The 19326-nt window shown below is 50.9% G+C and overlaps 1 protein-coding gene across 1 annotated transcript in view; it reads left to right on the forward strand.

Moving 5' to 3' along the window:
• l(3)80Fj (lethal (3) 80Fj) overlaps nucleotides 1–19326 on the forward strand; it is a 378408-nt gene that overhangs the window by 353581 nt on the left and 5501 nt on the right. Inside the window, exons 52-53 of the mRNA XM_050172680.3 lie at nucleotides 7418–7522; nucleotides 9984–10202. Of these exons, the coding sequence (XP_050028637.2) occupies nucleotides 7418–7522; nucleotides 9984–10202 (324 nt within the window). The remainder of the gene's footprint in view (nucleotides 1–7417; nucleotides 7523–9983; nucleotides 10203–19326) is intronic.

Raw genomic sequence — 19326 nt, forward strand, 5'->3', positions numbered from 1 at the left:
CGAAGTTAGTATGGGTTGGCGCGAGTCCCTGTCAAGCAAGTCTGCAGCACAGAAAGCTAAGCAAGCTGGTATGTATTCCGGTCTGAAATGTGACGAACAGTGCAAAAAAACATAAACAAGAGGCAAAGAAAAGGGCAAGACAAACTTAATCGTGTGCTATTCCAGTTTTTCCTTAGTGTAGCGGATAAATGCGAGGCTGAATCCACATGCGACTTACTTGCAAGTTCACAGGTCGAGTCTGTGGGCTATTTATATAATGACACGTGTACTTATCTTTATCGGGCGACCACGTTTCGCCGCTTAACAACTGTAATCGCACAGCGACGGACGCGCCTGCATGTATCCGACGTTTCTGGAAAGTTATCGATGATTCTACCCGGCTGTCTGTTGTCGCCGAACCTTATGTTATCTGATTTCATCGCCTGACGCGAATGGCGTAGAACATTGTGGAATACGCGCGGGTCCCAGCGATTAGTCTGGAACATTCGACGGCTGCTGTATAAAAGCCGACGCGCTTGACCCGCTGGGCAGATTTTCGACGATCGCCGAGCGTGTTCGCCGCTATCGTTGTGCTATAAGTGTAGCCTGTTTTGTGGGCACAAGTTCGCCCAATAAAAGTTAGTTTTCTCGTTCACAGTATTGCTACTGTGTTCTTCTACGTCACCACCACGTGACATCTGGTGGAGGTGCTGTGCGTTCATGTACCGGACGCCCCCGACAAACCGTGATCCAAGCCCGGACCTCAAAGACAGCACCAACGTAGTCCCGGATCATCGAGCAAGCCGCCGTCTTCAACAACTGCCCCCGGAGCACGGACTTTTGCCTGAAACCAGGAAGATCACCACCAAGTCCACCCCAATGGCAGCCCCAGCATCTCCCATCGTGCTGCAGCAGCCCAGGGAGCCTCCGACGTTCCGCGGTTCAACGTTCGAGGACCCGGAAAGCTGGCTTGAGACATACGAGAGGGTCGCTGCTTTTAACAAGTGGAACAGCGACGACAAACTGCGACATGTCTTCTTCGCATTGGAAGACGCTGCCAGGACGTGGTTCGAGAACCGAGAAGCCACCTTGACGACCTGGGAGCTGTTCCGAAGCGGCTTCCTGCAGACATTCGCAAGCGTCGTACGCCGAGAACGAGCCCAAGCGCTATTAGAAACCCGGGTGCAACTACCAAATGAGACCACCGCAATTTTTACAGAAGAAATGAGCCGCCTATTCCGCCACGCCGACCCGGAAATGTCCGAGGAAAAGAAAGTCCGGCTACTAATGCGTGGTGTTAAGGAGGAACTTTTCGCCGGTATGGTACGAAACCCACCGAAGACTGTCGACGAGTTTCTTCGCGAGGCCACTAGCATCGAGAAGACACTCGAGATGCGAAACCGGCAATTCGACCGCCGCACCAACGCTACAAACTATGCCGGAGTTCAATCACTGGCCTCCGAAGACCTGCGCGAGGCTATCAGGGCAGTCGTACGAGAGGAGCTTCAGAAGATCTTCCCGTCGTCGCAGCCTCAAGTGGCCTCGATCGCTGACATCGTCAAAGATGAGGTTCAGCGGTCGCTTGGAGTTCCGGAGGTGCAACCTCAATTACCGCAACCCCAACCCGAAGCGATGACCTACGCCGCCGTCGTACGCCGTCAAGGCCCTCCTCAGCGACCGCGCCAGGGCCCTGTAACGCCGCAATTCCGTCGACCAGCGCCGCCGCCGCCGACAGCGCGCCCACCCGTCGCCCAGCGGAGCTACCCGAGGAAGACCGACGTTTGGCGCGCTCCTGACCACCGCCCGCTCTGCTACCACTGCGGGGAAGCGGGTCACGTCTACCGACGATGTCCATACCGGGAAATGGGACTGCGAGGTTTCGCCGTCAACGCTCCGCGCCCGCAGCAAGGTGAACGCCCTCGCGATATCGCTGACTACCTCGCGGCTACTCAGTGGAGTTCTCGACGACCGTCGCGTTCACCATCACCAGGCCGCTACCTGTCGCCGCAACGCCGACCATACACTGGCCCAGCTCGGGGCCGGTCAGCGAGCCCATATCCGGAAAACTAAAAGCAGCAACCGATGGAGGTGCGGTTGCTGTCCGTCGAACTGTCGAAGATCCTCCGCCGCCGACGAAGACGCCGAAGAAACTACCTCGACGACATAACGACACGCCGCCGTCCCGACGAAGTCTGGAAAGAAAGAATGCGACGACGAAAGACGACCTGACGACGTCACATACCAGCCACAAGTCAACGCGACGCAGTCGTGATCCGACGCCAAGACCGAACTGTAATGCAAGACAAAGAGCGACCGACCTCGACGTGCTTCTCGACGGCCACGCAGTCACCGCCTTAGTCGACACAGGGGCTGATTACTCCGTCATGAGTGGACACATCGCCGCCCAGTTGAAGAAAGTTAAGACTACGTGGGAAGGCCCTCAAATTCGTACCGCCGGAGGACACCTCATAACGCCGACTGGAATGTGCACGGCAAGAATTACCATTCACGACCGGACTTACACTGTCACCTTCGTTATCCTCCAACAGTGTTCACGAGACGTCATTCTCGGCATGGACTTCCTCAACCAACACGGCGCAGTCATCGACCTGAAGTCGAAGTCAATAACTCTGTCGGAAGACCATGCGATACCGTCGGAGAACCCTCGTAGTCACCACGCCTTGAGTGTGCTCGAAGATCAGGTGAGCATCCCGCCTCGCTCCAGCATTGTTATTTCGGTCGGCACCGAAACACCCGCTGACTTAGAAGGTGTCATCGAAGGCGACCAACGTCTACTGCTAGACCGTGAAATTTGCGTCGCAAGAGGGATCGCTCGACTGCACGGAGGAAACACGAAAGTGTTGCTGACAAACTTCAGCCAGGAGTACAAGCACATCAACAAGGGCACGACGATCGCATACATCGAGGAAATTCTGGAAAACAGCAATGCGTTTGTCCTCTCGGATTCCGCCGTATCTACCCCGACGACCATGGTTGCCGAACCAGACTACGACATTAATCCAAGTCTCCCCGTGATTAAGCAACAGCAGCTCAGAAGTCTGCTTCGGCGATACAAAGGCTGCTTTTCGACGTCATCGAGGATTCGACAAACACCAGTCGCCAAGCATCGCATAATCACCGAGGAGTACGCTCGACCACTTCGCCAGAGCCCTTACCGAGTTTCGCCGCGAGAACGTGAAGCTATAAGAGAACAAGTCGACGAAATGCTGCGCGACGACATCATCCAGCCGTCGAAAAGCCCGTGGGCATCTCCTGTTGTGCTGGTGAAGAAAAAGGACGGAACCCTTCGTTTCTGCGTCGATTATCGTCGTCTGAACAAGATCACGAAGAAGGACGTATACCCTCTCCCACGGATAGACGACGCATTGGATCGGCTCTGCAACGCTAAATACTTCTCCTCGATGGACCTCAAGTCTGGCTATTGGCAAATAGAAGTCGACGAAAGAGATCGTGAAAAGACCGCCTTCATCACCCCAGACGGCCTCTACGAGTTCAAGGTTATGCCATTTGGACTGTGCTCGGCGCCTGCAACGTTCCAGCGCGTGATGGACACGGTTTTAGCAGGATTGAAGTGGCAGACCTGTCTCGTTTACTTGGATGACGTCGTTGTATTCGCCGAAAATTTTGACGATCACCTTAGGCGGCTTGCCACAGTACTAGAGGCCATCAAGTCATCAGGGCTCACTCTGAAGCCAGAAAAGTGCCGCTTCGCTTACGATGAGCTTCTATTCCTAGGCCATGTCATCAGCAAATCCGGAGTACGCCCCGACCCGCAGAAAACAGCTGCCATTGCAAAGTTCCCGCAGCCCACCGACAAGAAGGCAGTGCGTAGATTTCTTGGCATGTGTGCCTACTACAGGCGATTTGTCAAGAACTTTTCACGCATCGCTGAGCCGCTGACACAGCTAACTAAATGTGACGTCGAGTTCAAGTGGGAAACGCCACAGGGCGACGCATTTCAAGAACTCAAACGACGCATGCAGTCGCCGCCCGTACTTGCGCACTTCGACGAGCACGCCGACACCGAAATCCACACTGACGCCAGTAGCCTAGGCCTCGGTGCCGTCCTAGTCCAGAGAAAAGATGGACATGAACACGTGATAGCTTACGCTAGCCGATCATTGTCAAAAGCAGAAGGCAATTATTCTACAACCGAAAAGGAATGCCTCGCCATCGTTTGGGCCACAGCGAAATTTCGCCCTTACCTATATGGCAGGCCATTCAAGGGGGTCAGCGATCATCACGCGTTGTGTTGGCTAGCTAACCTAAAAGACCCCTCAGGACGGCTGGCACGGTGGAGCCTCAGGCTACAAGAATACGACATCACTGTAACCTACAAGTCCGGACGAAAACACTCAGATGTCGATTGCCTATCCCGCGCCCCCATTGACCCGCCGCCGCAAGATGACGAGGATGACGACGCCTTCCTTGGAATAATAAGCGCGGAAGACTTCGCCGAACAGCAACGAGGAGACTCGGAGCTAAAAGCCCTAATCGAGTATTTGGAAGGGCACACCGACGTTGTCCCAAGGGCATTTAAGCGTGGATTATCTTCGTTCACGCTTCAAAACAACCTACTCGTGAAGAAGAACTTCTCACCAGTCCGCGCCAACCACCTTCTTGTTGTTCCGTCGGCGCTACGTCCAGAAGTACTGCACGCCCTACATGACGATCCGACCGCTGGGCACCTCGGTTTCTCCCGGACGCTATCGAGGATACAAGAAAGGTATTACTGGCCGCGCCTAACCACCGATGTCGCCCGTTACGTCAAGACATGCCGCGACTGTCAGCGACGCAAGACACCACCGACAAGACCAGCGGGATTACTACAGCCGATCCAGCCTCCTCACCGACCTTTTCAGCAGATCGGGATGGACTTGTTGGGACCGTTTCCGACATCAGCTTCCGGAAATAGGTGGATTGTCGTGGCGACGGACTATCTCACCCGCTTCGCTGAAACTAAAGCTCTACCGAAAGGCAGCGCAGCCGAAGTGGCTAAATTTTTCGTCGAGAACATCCTGTTGCGACATGGTGCTCCAGAAGTCCTCATCACCGACAGAGGAACGGCCTTTACAGCGGAGCTCACTCAAGCCATTCTGAACTACAGTCAGACAAGGCACAGGAGGACAACGGCCTACCATCCGCAGACGAATGGTCTTACGGAGCGGCTGAATAAGACCCTCGCCGACATGCTAGCGATGTACGTCGACGTCGAACACAAGACGTGGGACGCGGTCCTGCCGTATGTCACCTTCGCCTACAACACGGCGGTGCAAGAAACAACACAGATCACGCCATTCAAGTTGGTTTACGGCAGGAACCCGACGACGACGCTCGACGCCATGCTGCCGCACGTCACTGACGAAGAGAATCTTGACGTCGCTACCTATCTCCAGCGCGCCGAAGAAGCCCGACAGCTCGCCCGCCTACGGATCAAGACCCAGCAGCGTACCGACAGCCGACACTACAACCTCCGACGACGCTTCGTCGAGTACCAGCCCGGCGACCGTGTTTGGGTATGGACCCCGATACGCCGGCGAGGACTCAGTGAGAAGCTGCTGCGACGCTATTTCGGACCCTACAAGGTCATCCGACGTATTGGCGCACTAGACTATGAGGTCGTGCCAGACGGCATTTCGCACTCACAGCGGCGCCGCGCACGATCTGAAGTGGTCCACGTGGTGCGCCTTAAACCATTTTACGGACGCTGATGAACTTCCTTAGTTTGTTGTTTTCTTTGCTACGAGTGCTTTTCTTTGTTACTTTCATTTGTTAGCAGCATCGGGGCGATGCTTTTTAAGAGGGGGGTAATGACACGTGTACTTATCTTTATCGGGCGACCACGTTTCGCCGCTTAACAACTGTAATCGCACAGCGACGGACGCGCCTGCATGTATCCGACGTTTCTGGAAAGTTATCGATGATTCTACCCGGCTGTCTGTTGTCGCCGAACCTTATGTTATCTGATTTCATCGCCTGACGCGAATGGCGTAGAACATTGTGGAATACGCGCGGGTCCCAGCGATTAGTCTGGAACATTCGACGGCTGCTGTATAAAAGCCGACGCGCTTGACCCGCTGGGCAGATTTTCGACGATCGCCGAGCGTGTTCGCCGCTATCGTTGTGCTATAAGTGTAGCCTGTTTTGTGGGCACAAGTTCGCCCAATAAAAGTTAGTTTTCTCGTTCACAGTATTGCTACTGTGTTCTTCTACGTCACCACCACGTGACAATATGTTCATAATGGGAACAGCGCGAACAAGACGACGACAAAGTGAAAGGACACAGGACGAGCACTGCCTGTGTCAGCGCTCGTCCTGTGTCCTTTCACTCCGTCATCGTCTTGTTCGCGCTGTTCCCGTTATGAATGTATACCAACTCGCCCAACTTTCCACTTTAATATTTATATATGTATTAATATTAATTATATATGTATTATATTAATTATGCACACGTGCACCCGCCATCTCCTGTCACAGTACGAGCACCGACATGCCTAATAAGTGTACTGGCAGGCGCTTAGAGCTTTTTTGGGTGCGTCTTTGGCGACTTGTGCCCTTAAGGGCAGTAAAAGACATGCATTAATTTTTTCAGACTGCCCGATTTTTCAGACGTTTTCGTAGCCGCTAGGGAGTCCGAAAAATCGGGCATTGACTGCACAACTAAGAGGATGCTTCAAATGGTCCGTGGGGCGAACACGTGATAGAAGTAGGGCGGGATCAAAAACGACTTACGCATTGAGGAATGAATGGGAAAGGAGGCATGTGCAACCGCTTCTTTGAAGTAGCTTAAGCTAAAAAAACAAGTGTTGGCTGACACCAAGGTGCAGGTGTCCCTCATCCAAACCAAAAATTTTTTAAAGCAGTGAAACGCAACACTGAGGCATTTTGCGTGGGCTGAGAGTATGTCAGGATAGTTAACGTTGACATACCAACTGTTGAGACAGAATCTCGCTTGGGACATAGTTCAGGCCTCATGCCAAGAGCTTGCTATCAGTTGATAGAAATAGTTCATATTAGAACATATTAGCCTCTCTATGCATCTCGTTTTTATTCGTATTTGAGAATGTTGGACTCGATTTGCAATGTGGCGATTTTTTAAAGATATTTTATTCGCTGTGTATGTTACTAACCCCAGACTTTGGTTTTCTTTCTGAATAAATGAAACACTGCTCCTTACTATTCAAACTGGGTTAAGTCGTTTGTCATTTTTTGACATGCTTACTAGAGAGTGATAGGATCAGGCAACATGATGTCAACCTGTCTTGACATAAAACGATGAAGTTGTGTGTCATTCAGGGAATTTCGCAAAGGCACTTGGGGAAAACTTGGAAATCTCAGGGAATTTAGAAATGTCAACTTGGTAGCCACCCTGACTTGGCTCAAGGTGCATTAACTTGAATGTTCTTTGCATTTGCAGGTGCCCATTGTGATTGGTGGAGTGCGTGGAACTGGCCACTGCTTACGTCACATGCTTCTCAACTCTGAGGAGCTGCCACAAGTACTACTGACAACATTTGCCAAGGTAGGTGGAGCCACAGGCAGGGAATACTACATCTTTGTGTGCTCAGTGCTTCCGGAAGCCAGTGCACTGATTTGAAATCTGATACATTGCTGCTGATCAGAAGGACAGGCATATTTAGTTACACAGGTGAACAGCGCACAAGAACCAGCGTATTTATCATGAAAATTTCCCTGACTACAAAATTGTGAAAAATGTAAGGAACATTTCTGGCTCTTGGCAATGTACATCACCATTCCCATTTCGGCCTCTGCATTGCACACTAGCAAGTCTGATCTTGAAAGCATTAGACAGTGCGGGCTGTATGTATGAGTACCATGCCTGCTGTTGTCCCTGAAATACAGTTAAACATCAATGTAATGACGGTATAATTTACATGTTATCTAGATTCAAAGCTGCTCCATTTTGCCGGCCGCTTTTTGCCAACCTGGTGTGCAATTTAAAAGGTATGTTTGCAAACAGTCATGTGTAACTCAACAATTTGAGCACTGGCGCTCATTCCATTTATTGCCAGTCTTCCTTCACTACACCAGTAAAATTTGGTTACATTGAAATTGCAGATGAACATTTTACTATGCAGTAGCCGACGGATTGTTTGGACTCTAAAAATTCATACATAATGGATATTCTGAATTTCATATATGCACCATCAGGGATCCCATAAAGCTAATGAATTCTCGTGACCAATCTTTCGGAGGAATTCAGTCCCCAAAGTTCGATTTTCCAGACTAAAACGCTCGTTCCGAGCTATGCTACCCAATCTTGGATGCTGCCATGTTGGATTTTCTGCTGGCTCTGCCTGCCTTGGCTTCCAGTGGCCCGCTCTATAGGCTCGAAAATTGGGAGTGAAAGGAAGTTTTAATGCTACAGCGTTAAGGAGCTCATTCGATCAGGTCATCTCCAACATGGGGCACGTGGGAAGATGCATGGTGTGCATCAAGCCACCATCCTTCTTAGCTCAGAATGACAGAAAGCTGAGCTAGTTGGTAAGGATTCATTATGCAAAAAGGTGAGGCGTGCAGACATTTCTGCATGCCTCACCTTTTTGCATAATGAATTCTCAGCTCACCCTCACATATTTCCCCTCACACCCACAGCAAATGGCACACAAGCGAGAATCTTATTGCACTTTGATGTTCTATAGAACCTAGGCACCTTCCAGCACACTCCCCGTTGTTGGGGCACAGTGATGATTAAGTGAAGCGCCTTGCGACTTCTTCTCGTCACACACAGATGGAGGAAAGGTAAGATTTTCAATGCGAGCCCGGTCGCTGCTTTGGTTTTGTGCACTGTACTGCACAATTGATAGTGTGCTCACCTTAGTTTCAACTCCATTTTATCTGAATAAATTTCCGGTTTCTTTGGAGTTAAAATTAATGATATTCTACTGTATAAAAATATCCTGAGTGTACCAAATGTCACAGTTCTTATCAACCAACACGGCGGAAGCCGCTCACATTATTGAGCTCTGGGAACACGTCAGTACTGACAATGACAGAGGTGGTGCTTTGATGATGGTGTTTCTGAGGGCAGAAAGTGCTGCCTCGACCTGCTAAAAGATATTCGACAAGGCGATTGTTGTGACAGATGGCAGGATTGGGCAAGGGAGGCAATGAGATTGACAATAGCCCGTCTTCAACCCAGACCCGAATATTCACGCAAAGTGCACTCTCGTTCATCGAGTCTCTCATTGATTTCGCGCACGTGAAAGTATTGCCGTCAGTGTTCGTGCAGCTGCTGGATGCGATGCTCCGCGGTTGTAAATATGAAACTGCCGCAAAAGCAAGTTCAGATTTCTATTTCAGCGTGCCTCCCACTTGAAACGCTGTTCAGAGGCCTAATAAACATGTTATTTTTCACAACCTACATTCTAAATTTCTATTCCTTAGGGTAGATGACAAATTTGCGTTCGGAGCTAGAAAGGTATGTTCAGCAGCTTTTTTTACAGCAGTGCAGATATAGCGATTATTGATTATAACGATAGGATTTTTCTCTTTTTTTTTTATGTTATAAGGGGACTGCACTTTATGACAAGTAGATTATGCGTGTCAAATTTTCCAGAAAAGATTGTATCTTATGCAGGTTTTTATGATTCTATTCATAGCAAAACCATTCAATTTTTAACAGCAATGCCATAGACATATTGGCAAAAGCACATTGGTTGACACCACATCCATGTTGACACGTTCCCTTCGATTACAAGAGCATAATAGCAAGACATAGCTAAATGATTAAATTGTTCCTTGTGATGGTATAGACTCCTCTAGCATGGCATTTAAGAGGTGTCAGAGATATGGTTGTTAGGCCACATTACGTCAGCTGTACTCTTGAATGTTTATCATTGTTTTTTCTGTTTATAGTTGCAGCTTTCTCCTTTGGGTGTGGTGGCCTTGAGCTCTACCATTCCTTCCCTCCCCGTTGTTGCAACCATCAGGTTGCCTTACTGTGCCCCTTTTCCATGCAGTGCCTGAACCACGGGAGCAACGAAGTGAAGCAGCTGGTGGCTCAGACCGTGCAGTGGCTGTCGCGCAGCCTGGACAATGGCGTGCCCCCACAACTGCTGCGAACACTGGTGCCCCAACTGGTGAACGGAACCAAGGAGAAGAACACCATGGTGCGCGCCAACAGCGAGTACGCCCTGGTTGCCCTGCTCTACCTGCGCACCTCCACCCAGGGGCTCGAGGTGGGCGCTTGCTCCTGTCTGCACATACACTGTGTGGCACAAACTAAATCGAAATTTGCACGTCCTTGTGCAGTGCGCACAAACTCCCACAACAGTAGCTTAATGTGTGATTTATATAATCTGTGTTTATGCACTTGTTCAGCTGCCATTTCTTTACAGGAAACCTGCTGTTGCTCAGTGTAGATGTGGCATTCTGCTGCTGAAAACTAGGTTGCAGGTTTGATCCCAGTCGCGGTGGCAGAATTTAAGGGGGGGGGGGTGCAGGCTTTTAGGACCGAGACATCGCGAAAAAAGATTTTTCACTTTTGTCATATTCGTAATTATTGGGGTCCCTTCCACCCATATCCAAAGTTTCGAGACATTGAGATGCATAGTATTTAATAAATTGTCAAATAAATGATCAAGCTCGACTTGGTTTCTCACGAAAACATTGCAAAAAGCGCCCATTTGCAGCTGCTGCATTTCGTAGCCATCCACCATTACGCGGCCATGTTAGCCTCGCTTGAAAGAGTAACCCTTCAGCTCTTTTTCCTGCTAAAAATTAGCCTTATGGGTTGCGTCAATACAGACAAAAGCGCAAAAAAAGTAAAAAAGGAATGCAAGCCCGTCATTGGCTGTTTGTCATCACATGGCAAAACGGAGGCTTCTCATTGGCCTGCGCAGCATGTGCGATGTTCAGCCGCACGCACGCCCATACTTCATTCGTGCGTGCTGCCATTTTGGGAGCAGATAAAGACTTGTGCAAAAGTGTGATATGTCACCGTATCGAAAGTACTGCACCATCCGCAAGGTCAGGAAATGCGTTAAAAGGCTAGCAACTAACTCAGTCGTTTCGCCAATGGATGTTAACATCAGGCAACGACGTGCTATCGGAAGGAGAATCAGTAGACGAGACGATGGCCGGCTCAACAACGTCGGGCAAGTTTGCAATGCCCACTGCCGGCTCCAAGGCCCTTGGAAGTAGGAGCCAGGAACAGCGACGGAGAATTGATACAGCATACCTCAGCAAGGATGATCGCAATCAGCTCCAAGCAAAGGCACCCAAAAAAATTGGTGATTATCGTCTCACTCGGCCACCGAGCGGAAGCAGCGGATGTTCGCAATGTGCTACGACACGGACCTGTCGCCATTGGCCGTGACATACAGTATCGTCAACATCGCTGCTGTCAATGAACTGCTTTACAAGACTGCTAACAGAAGTGCGGAGAAAGTGTTTCAATTGGCAGAGGTGCAATCATTACAGCATCGCGGTGCAACTGAGCTTGAAATGCGACCTTTGCTGTGGTTTGGAAACAAACGGAGTCGCAGCGCATGTTAGGAATAGCAAAATTCAACCCATTTGAGATGAACATTCTCGTGGCCTGTGCTGTTCAATGTACCAGAAATGGGCAAACAGCGCTATCCCTCAGAGGCCTGCAGCGCAAGACATACCAAGGCCATTTGAAGGGAAGACTAAGCCCAGCTGCAATGGAGCCTTGTGAAAGGGTGCTTGCTAACTCTGCTTCACCAGTAAAGGAACTTTACAAAGTGCTGAATTTCAGAAATACTGGAAATGTTGCACTTTGTTTCTGTGGCACCAGGATGACTGGAGGTTATCTTTCTTATATTGGTGTGAGTAATCGAGTTGTTTTCAGGATATATGCTGGATTTCAGGGTATACCATCAAACTTCTGCCTCTGCTGCAAACATACCCCACCAAAGGAAGGTCCTGGGTACAGTGCCTGGAAAACAAATCATGTGTGCCAGAAAAATGCTGATAGTAAATCAGGCCAGATGGAACCAGAGGCACTCGTTGCCCTCTTTTAGTGCTCTCGGTCATGCCATGGTGTGCACTGCACCACAATACTTTGCGATGGAGACAGCAGATTTTTCTGTGCACTTGAAGAGGTAAAATGTATGGTTGCATGGATGTGGAGAAGGAAGACCATTAACCGTGTGTAGAAGCGGATGAGCACTGCTCTTCGTGACCTCATATAGAAGCACAAAACAGTGTGGTGAGAGTCTGAGCGGCAAAGGTCAACGGACCAGTGACCTGATTACAAAGCTCGCCAGTTATTACACTGGGCACTGAAGTCTAATGTGGGCAACATAGATGGCATGCACTGTGACGCGCAAGACCCGCGGCAAGCCAGCCCAAGACCCATGACGAGGAGCCGCGGTTCTCAGAGGCCAGGCGCGGGATCGACGGTAGTTGACTGAGCGACGAACAGGTGGCGTGAGTGCGGGGAGGACAGCGGCGCGAGCGTGCGGGAGTGTGGTTGTGTGGTGCGGAAGGTTGGCGTGCCGGAAAATAAAGCGGTAGTTCGGGACCACGTGTGGCGTGTCGTCGATCGTGACAAGTGGGGGCTCGTCCGGGATCTACGTGAACATGGAGACAGTGGACGTTCCCGAACAATTGGTACAGCATCTGCTGGGGCAGACAAGCGGATCTACCATGGAACGCGAGCAAATCGCGGCAGCTGTCAGACAAAGACTGATGGCGGCCGAGGCAGTGCCTATGGGTTCTACGACAACGGCGGCGGCGGTTCAACCGGTGAGCGACTGCGCTCCGCGCTCCACAGGAGGTCAGCCAGGTCAGCCTCCAAGGTTTAAGGGGTTCAACGACCATCAGTCCCCCGAGGAATTTTTGGACCGGCTTGAAACGTTTTGTTTGGTCAGCGGTGTCGCAGCTGACAAGAGGCTTACGCACATTGTGCCTGCTGCGCTGGAAGGTAGCGCGAAGTTGTGGTGGCGATTCGTGAACTCGTTTGCGTCGTGGGAGGAGTTCACTGCGGCGTTTATTGCGGAATTCTCCTCCATTGACGCGAAGCGCCGCTTGAAACAAGAGCTGGAGCACCGGACGCAACATCCCCAAGAAAATTTAAAGGAATTTATTTATACCATCGCGGCCTACTACGACCGGATTGGCGGCGAAGTGCCCGAGTCGGAAAAGGTTGACCGCGTGCTGCGGCAGATGCACCCGCAACTCCAGGATCTGGTGGAGGGAAGACAGTTCGGCAGTCTCGCGGAGTTGGCGAAGGCCGCTGACGGTCTCATGGAGCGTTTCTGGAGGCGCATGCAGTACAAGCCACCACCACCCCCGACTGACCAAGTCGCGAGAGACTTGGCCTTCCAATCGACTATAAACGTGGCCGGCGTGCCGGGAACACAACCCGGAGGGTTGATCACAGCGGCTGCCGCGCCGTTCCAGTATCCGCCGGCGGCATCCCCCTGGCCGTTGCACCCCGCGGCGATACAGCCCTCCTACCACCGAGACCAATTGCACGGATTGGCCGCATTCGCCACAAGGACGCCACATCTCTCAACGCCGTCACAGCACCAAAGGTACCAGCCGCGTGACCAAAGAGAATTCAACTGCCATCGCTGCGGAGGCGTCGGTCACATGGCCCGCGAGTGCCCTACAGGTCGGCGTGGCGGCCCACCCCGCTGCTACCAATGCAACGGGATCGGACATATCCGCTCTCAGTGTACGGGAAACGGGGGACGGTAGGTGCTGCACCGGCAAGCACCTACGAGACTGCGCTGCAAGTAGCGGCCTTGGCCGGCAACAAGGAGCCTCTCCTGGAAGTGCAGATCGGGAGGACGACGTTCCAGGCCCTACTGGACACAGGCTCGAGTGTGAGCTTGCTTGGATTGCCGGCGGCAAGGGTAGCGGTCGAGGCGGGCGCCAAACCCAAGACACAGGAACAAGCACTCCGCCTGGCAACAGGTTGGTCTCAGTCGACGACTTCCCTCAAGTGCAAAATAAAGTGGGCCACAAGCAGCCGCAATCAACGCTTCCTGTGTGTGCCAGACTTGTGTCGGGACATTGTGCTGGGCAGAGATTTTTTAACAGCAACAGGCATCTCTTTACATGTATCGCTGGGTGGGTGGACGATTGGAACCGATCCACAGTGCATGGTGCCATTTTCTAAGCATGAAAAGGACCCAGCGACAGCACTTGCAATAGAAGATGGAGAGTCGTACCACTTGCACAGCCTCTTTGAAGAAGTGCTTGTAGTTCCAGGCATAGAGAACATGCATCAGGCTGGCACCAGGGAACTACACCCAAGCATGAGTAAAGTTCTCGATGACTTTAACCATCTGTTTACTACAGTTGCGGGATGTACCACCCTGGCTCAGCACCTCATTGACACGGGGGACAGTGCGCCCGTGAGATGCAAGCTACGTCCAGTGAATGCGAAGAAGCAGAAGATCATTGAGGGCTGTGTGGATGACCTCCTACAACAGGGCCTTATAAGACGAAGCACCAGCCCATGGACTAGCGCCCCAGTGCTCGTTGCAAAGAAGTCTGGAGGCTACCGGCTCGCTGTGGACTACCGTCCGTTAAATGCACGCACCCGAGTACCTGCCTACCCAATGCCTCGAACTGACTGGCTGCTAGCGCAGTTGGGCCGAGCAATGTGGTTTTCCAGCTTTGATCTCTCCCAAGGGTTTTTCCAAATTCCTGTTTGCAAGGCTGACATAGCTAAAACGGCCTTCATTTGCCATCAAGGTACATTTGAATTTACGAGGATGCCCTTCGGGGTGGCAGGTGGTCCAGCAACTTTTCAAACCCTAATGGACCGGGTGCTGCAGGGAATCAATCACCACTTTGCTATGGCATTTTTAGATGATGTCCTTGTATACTCAGAGACACTGGAGAAACATGTTGAACATGTAAGGGAAGTGCTACAACGCATTGAGGGTGCTGGCCTTACGATTAATCCAGATAAAGTACAGGTCTGCCGTCAGTCCCTCAAGTTTTTAGGTCACATCATCTCCCCTGGGCAGTGCAGACCAGATGAGGACAAGGTGCGTGCAGTGCTGGATTACCCTAGACCCAGTACAGTTAAGCAGCTGCAAGCCTTCCTGGGACTTGCCGGCTACTATAGAAGCTTCATCCCTCACTTTTCACTGACGGCACATTCACTGACCAACCTTTTGAAGAAGAACGAGCCATGGCAGTGGGAGGAGTGCCAAGAACAGGCTTTCACTGCACTCAAGCAGGCCTTAGCTCAGGATGCTGTTATAAGCCTCCCAGATCTAAATCGACCCTTTGTGGTGGAGACAGATGCAAGTGGCATTGGCATTGCAGCTGTGCTGCTGCAGGCTGGCCCTGATGGTCTGCAGCCTGTTTCCTTCATTAGCAGAGTCCTTACAGCAGCCGAGAGCCATTATACTGTCCAGGAGTGGGAATGCCTGGCAGTAGTCTGGGCAGTGGACAAGTTCAGGGCATATCTTGAATTTACGGAGTTTGAAATACACTGTGACCACTCCTCCCTGGCATGGATGTTTCATACCGACCAAGCTTCACCCAGGGTCAAGCGTTGGGTTCTTCGGCTGCAGGGCTTCAACTGCCGAATCAAGCACAGACGAGGGCTGGCAAACATACCCGCTGATGCCTTGAGTAGAGCCCCTCTCCAGTGTGAAGACAACCCAAGTGACAACCTACATGAGACGCTGTTCCCCATTGCTGCTCCAGAACCTGAAGGCAAAATTACATTTGATGAAGTAGCGGTGGCCTCGGAGGTTGACTCTTCGCTGCTGAGTGACACAACACAGCTGGTACAAGAACAAGCTCGTGATGACCGCCTCTTAAAGCTGAAGGCAGTGGTCCAAGGGACTCAGCTCCCAAGTTCGGACCCTGATCATCGCCTCTTTCGTGATCTGGCCGAAACAACGGAACTGCAGCCAAGCGGATTGCTGGTTCAGCAAAGAGGCAACCACAAGGTAGCGTGGTTACCTAGTCACTTGCGGCAGCTGGCACTGAAGGTGGCCCACGACCATCCCACTGCAGGCCATGCTGGATTTTTCAAAACTCTGAGGCGTGTGGCTGCACGATTCGTCTGGCTGGGCATGCGAGCAGATATATCAAAGTATGTGCAGTGCTGTACTGTCTGTCAGCGCACAAAAGCTCGGCGCAAGAAACCAGAGGGCCTCATGAGCAGTCAGTGGGCAACATCACCCATGGAAGAGCTCAGTGTTGACATTATCGGGCCCTTGCCATCTACACCCCGGGGCCACAAATACTTGCTGGTAGTTATTGACAAATTTACGAAGTTCCCAGAGCTTTTCCCTCTACGAGCAGCAACAAGTGCGAAAATACTGGAGTGCATGGTGCAAGTCTTCTGCCGCCATGGCACACCTGTGGCCATCACCAGTGACAATGGCAAGCCCTTTGTTAGCACACTATGGCGCAACCTCTTGAAACACTGGGGCATCAAAGATCGCCACACAGTGCCTTACCGGCCGGCTGGCCAAATGGTGGAGCGTCACAATGGCACAATTAAGCAGTGTCTACGGGCATACTGCTCCAACCACAAAGACTGGGACCGGCACATACCTGAGATCGCCCTTGCCATGCGTACTGCCGAGAGTGTTGTCACCGGATATACTCCAGCATTGTTGTGTTACGGCCGCGAGTTGCGCACCCCATGGGAACCTACAAGCGACAAGGAAGACACAGAGCCTCCAAAAGCAGCACACCATGCACTTGCTGCGGAACTCCAGCGGTGCCTTGGAGAGGCCCTCCAGTATGCTCGGTCACATCAGGCAGCTGCTTGGAAGGTGCAGAAATCCTGTTACGACCGTCATCGTCAGGCAACAACCATCAAAGAGGGTGACCTTGTGCTCCTGGATTCCCATACCTTGAGTGATGCGGCCAAGGGCGTTTCGGCGAAATTGGCACCGCGGCGAAGTGGACCTTATTGTGTAATCAAACGATTAGGTGACAATAACTTTGTTTTGAGCGATCCTGCTACAGGACGTCATCGAACTACTGCCCATGCTGATCAGTTGATGCTCTACCATGAGCCATGGCCCCTCCCTACCAGCACAGCTTCACGATTCGAAGGGGGGGAGAGTTGTGACGCGCAAGACCCGCGGCAAGCCAGCCCGAGACCCATGACGAGGAGCCGCGGTTCTCGGAGGCCAGGCGCGGGATCGACGGTAGTTGACTGAGCGACGAACAGGTGGCGTGAGTGCGGGGAGGACAGCGGCGCGAGCGTGCGGGAGTGTGGTTGTGTGGTGCGGAAGGTTGGCGTGCCGGAAAATAAAGCGGTAGTTCGGGACCACGTGTGGCGTGTCGTCGATCGTGACAGCACAAAGCAATAATGGCAACCTACCATCACATATGTTCAACTGATCAGCACCCAAATCACAGCCTGTGCCCAAGTGGTGCCAACTCATAGTGCAAACAGAATGCTGCTACTGCTAGGGAATCGCTTCCAAACACTGGAGCTTGCCAGGGCATATTAGTAAGGCACTCCTGCCTGTCTATGAATGACTTGCTGACAAAAAACTTGCAGCACTGCCGCAGAGGCAAGACACAAAATTCGTACGAGTCTCTGCAGTCAGTGATCTGGTTCCTCACGCTGACCACCAAACAGCCGAGCATAACCGGTTCCAGGCATAAAAAAATCCGATGCTGCTACTTTCTGCATCCTAATAAATTCAAAAGGATTTCTCATCAAAAACTGTAATTATACTACAGAAGAGTGCATTTGTAATTTCTTTTGCAGATGTCTATGAGCCACGTGACATTTATGCCTCACCATGGCACGGGCATCTTTATCAACCCACAATCTCGCTGAAGCACCGTGCACTCGCATGCTGGCTTCTTTTGGGCACAGTGCGTGGGCTTATCGCACCTGCTCAAAAGTGCGAATAATCTTGCTCAAGGTCACAAGTAATACTTCATGACCACATTGATCTGTCACTGACAGCGTCCTAGATAAGAGAAAGAAAAAAATGATTTCAGCTTCCAGCTTACCTCTGCTGTGTGACGCCACAACAAAGCAGTGACAAGCACGTGAGCAAGTGTGCATGAGCAGTGATAGACAGAAACAAAGGGGTGAGATAAGCAGGGGCTTGGCCCGGCACAACATCTGGCTCAGCAAGTGTGCTCCCTGTGGTTGAAAAGCCAGCGAAAACGACACTGCTGCCACTGCCCCATTGTTTTTTCACTGCTGTTTTCGAAGTTGAGATTTCATGATATGTGGAGTGCGGTGCATAAATTTTATTTAAATGAGGGGTGAGAGACACATGGGTTGACACCATGGCCAGAAAAGAATTTCGACTTAACCTATATTTTAACATGTCAGAGTTCAGGTTAATGAGTGTTTACTGTACTGTATTTATTTGAGTACAGTCAATGAGTGATATGGACAGCAATAATTTGAATATGCTTGACCATTTGGAGAGTGACACAGCACCGCTACTAGTCTTATAGACTTAATGTGCAATGACGGCTGAAATTTCGGGCACCTTACAGTGCATGACGGAATAATTCGGACTCCAACTATATGATAGTGTGCTAATATGGCCACTTGATCGTCCAGAAATAGAGATATTTCATTTTGAGACGTCGCCGGCCTGGCCGTTGGCTATGTCATTATTGCTCCACAAAACCAAAACTAGCAAAGCCTTGTTACTCTAGTAGTCGGCGATGAGAATTCGGTGCGTGCATTGACTGTATTGGCGTCTGTCTGCACACAGCAAACATGCATTTACAAACTTGGGCCATTTCGTTGGCCGATCACTATCGAAAGATACTTTCATTTACAGGCGGCAGTGTTTCTGCACTGTCGTAAGATAGTGTGCTTGGCACTGTGCCAAGAATTGTGTCGCTCGCAGATGCCGATGCTTGCTGCGCTCTAGTCACGCAATATTGAAGGTATCTTTGAAAGTGACAATCCAAGCCCACCATTTTTTGTGGTATAAAGTCACTTATTATTGGGCGAATCTGGGATTTCAGACTCATGATTATTCGGACGTTTGCAGTCCCCGTCAAGTCTGCATAATCAGTTGGCAACTGTATAAAGCATTTCTCATCTAGCACTCTTACGTTAAACTTCTGTCCCTGGAACTTATGTGCCAGCTTGTTGGGTTTGCTTACTCTTCGAGCAAGTCAGCAGCAGTGCCGTCTTTCCGTGATCTGGTTCTTAGGCAGCACCAGGAATCCTAGCAATTAAAGATTACTGAGATGTCTGTTATTTGAGGGATGTTTTCTGTGTTAGATTGGGAATGAAGTAAAACTTCTGAGCCACATAGCTATTGACCAGTTCTTTAGACAGCAAAAATTCGCACGTGCAATTATTCAGACATCTCAGATCAACACTAGCCCTATGCACAAATGTGTAAC

Source organism: Dermacentor andersoni, chromosome 3 (genome assembly GCF_023375885.2).
Source record: "Dermacentor andersoni chromosome 3, qqDerAnde1_hic_scaffold, whole genome shotgun sequence".
NCBI classification, from domain to species: Eukaryota; Metazoa; Arthropoda; class Arachnida; order Ixodida; family Ixodidae; genus Dermacentor; species Dermacentor andersoni.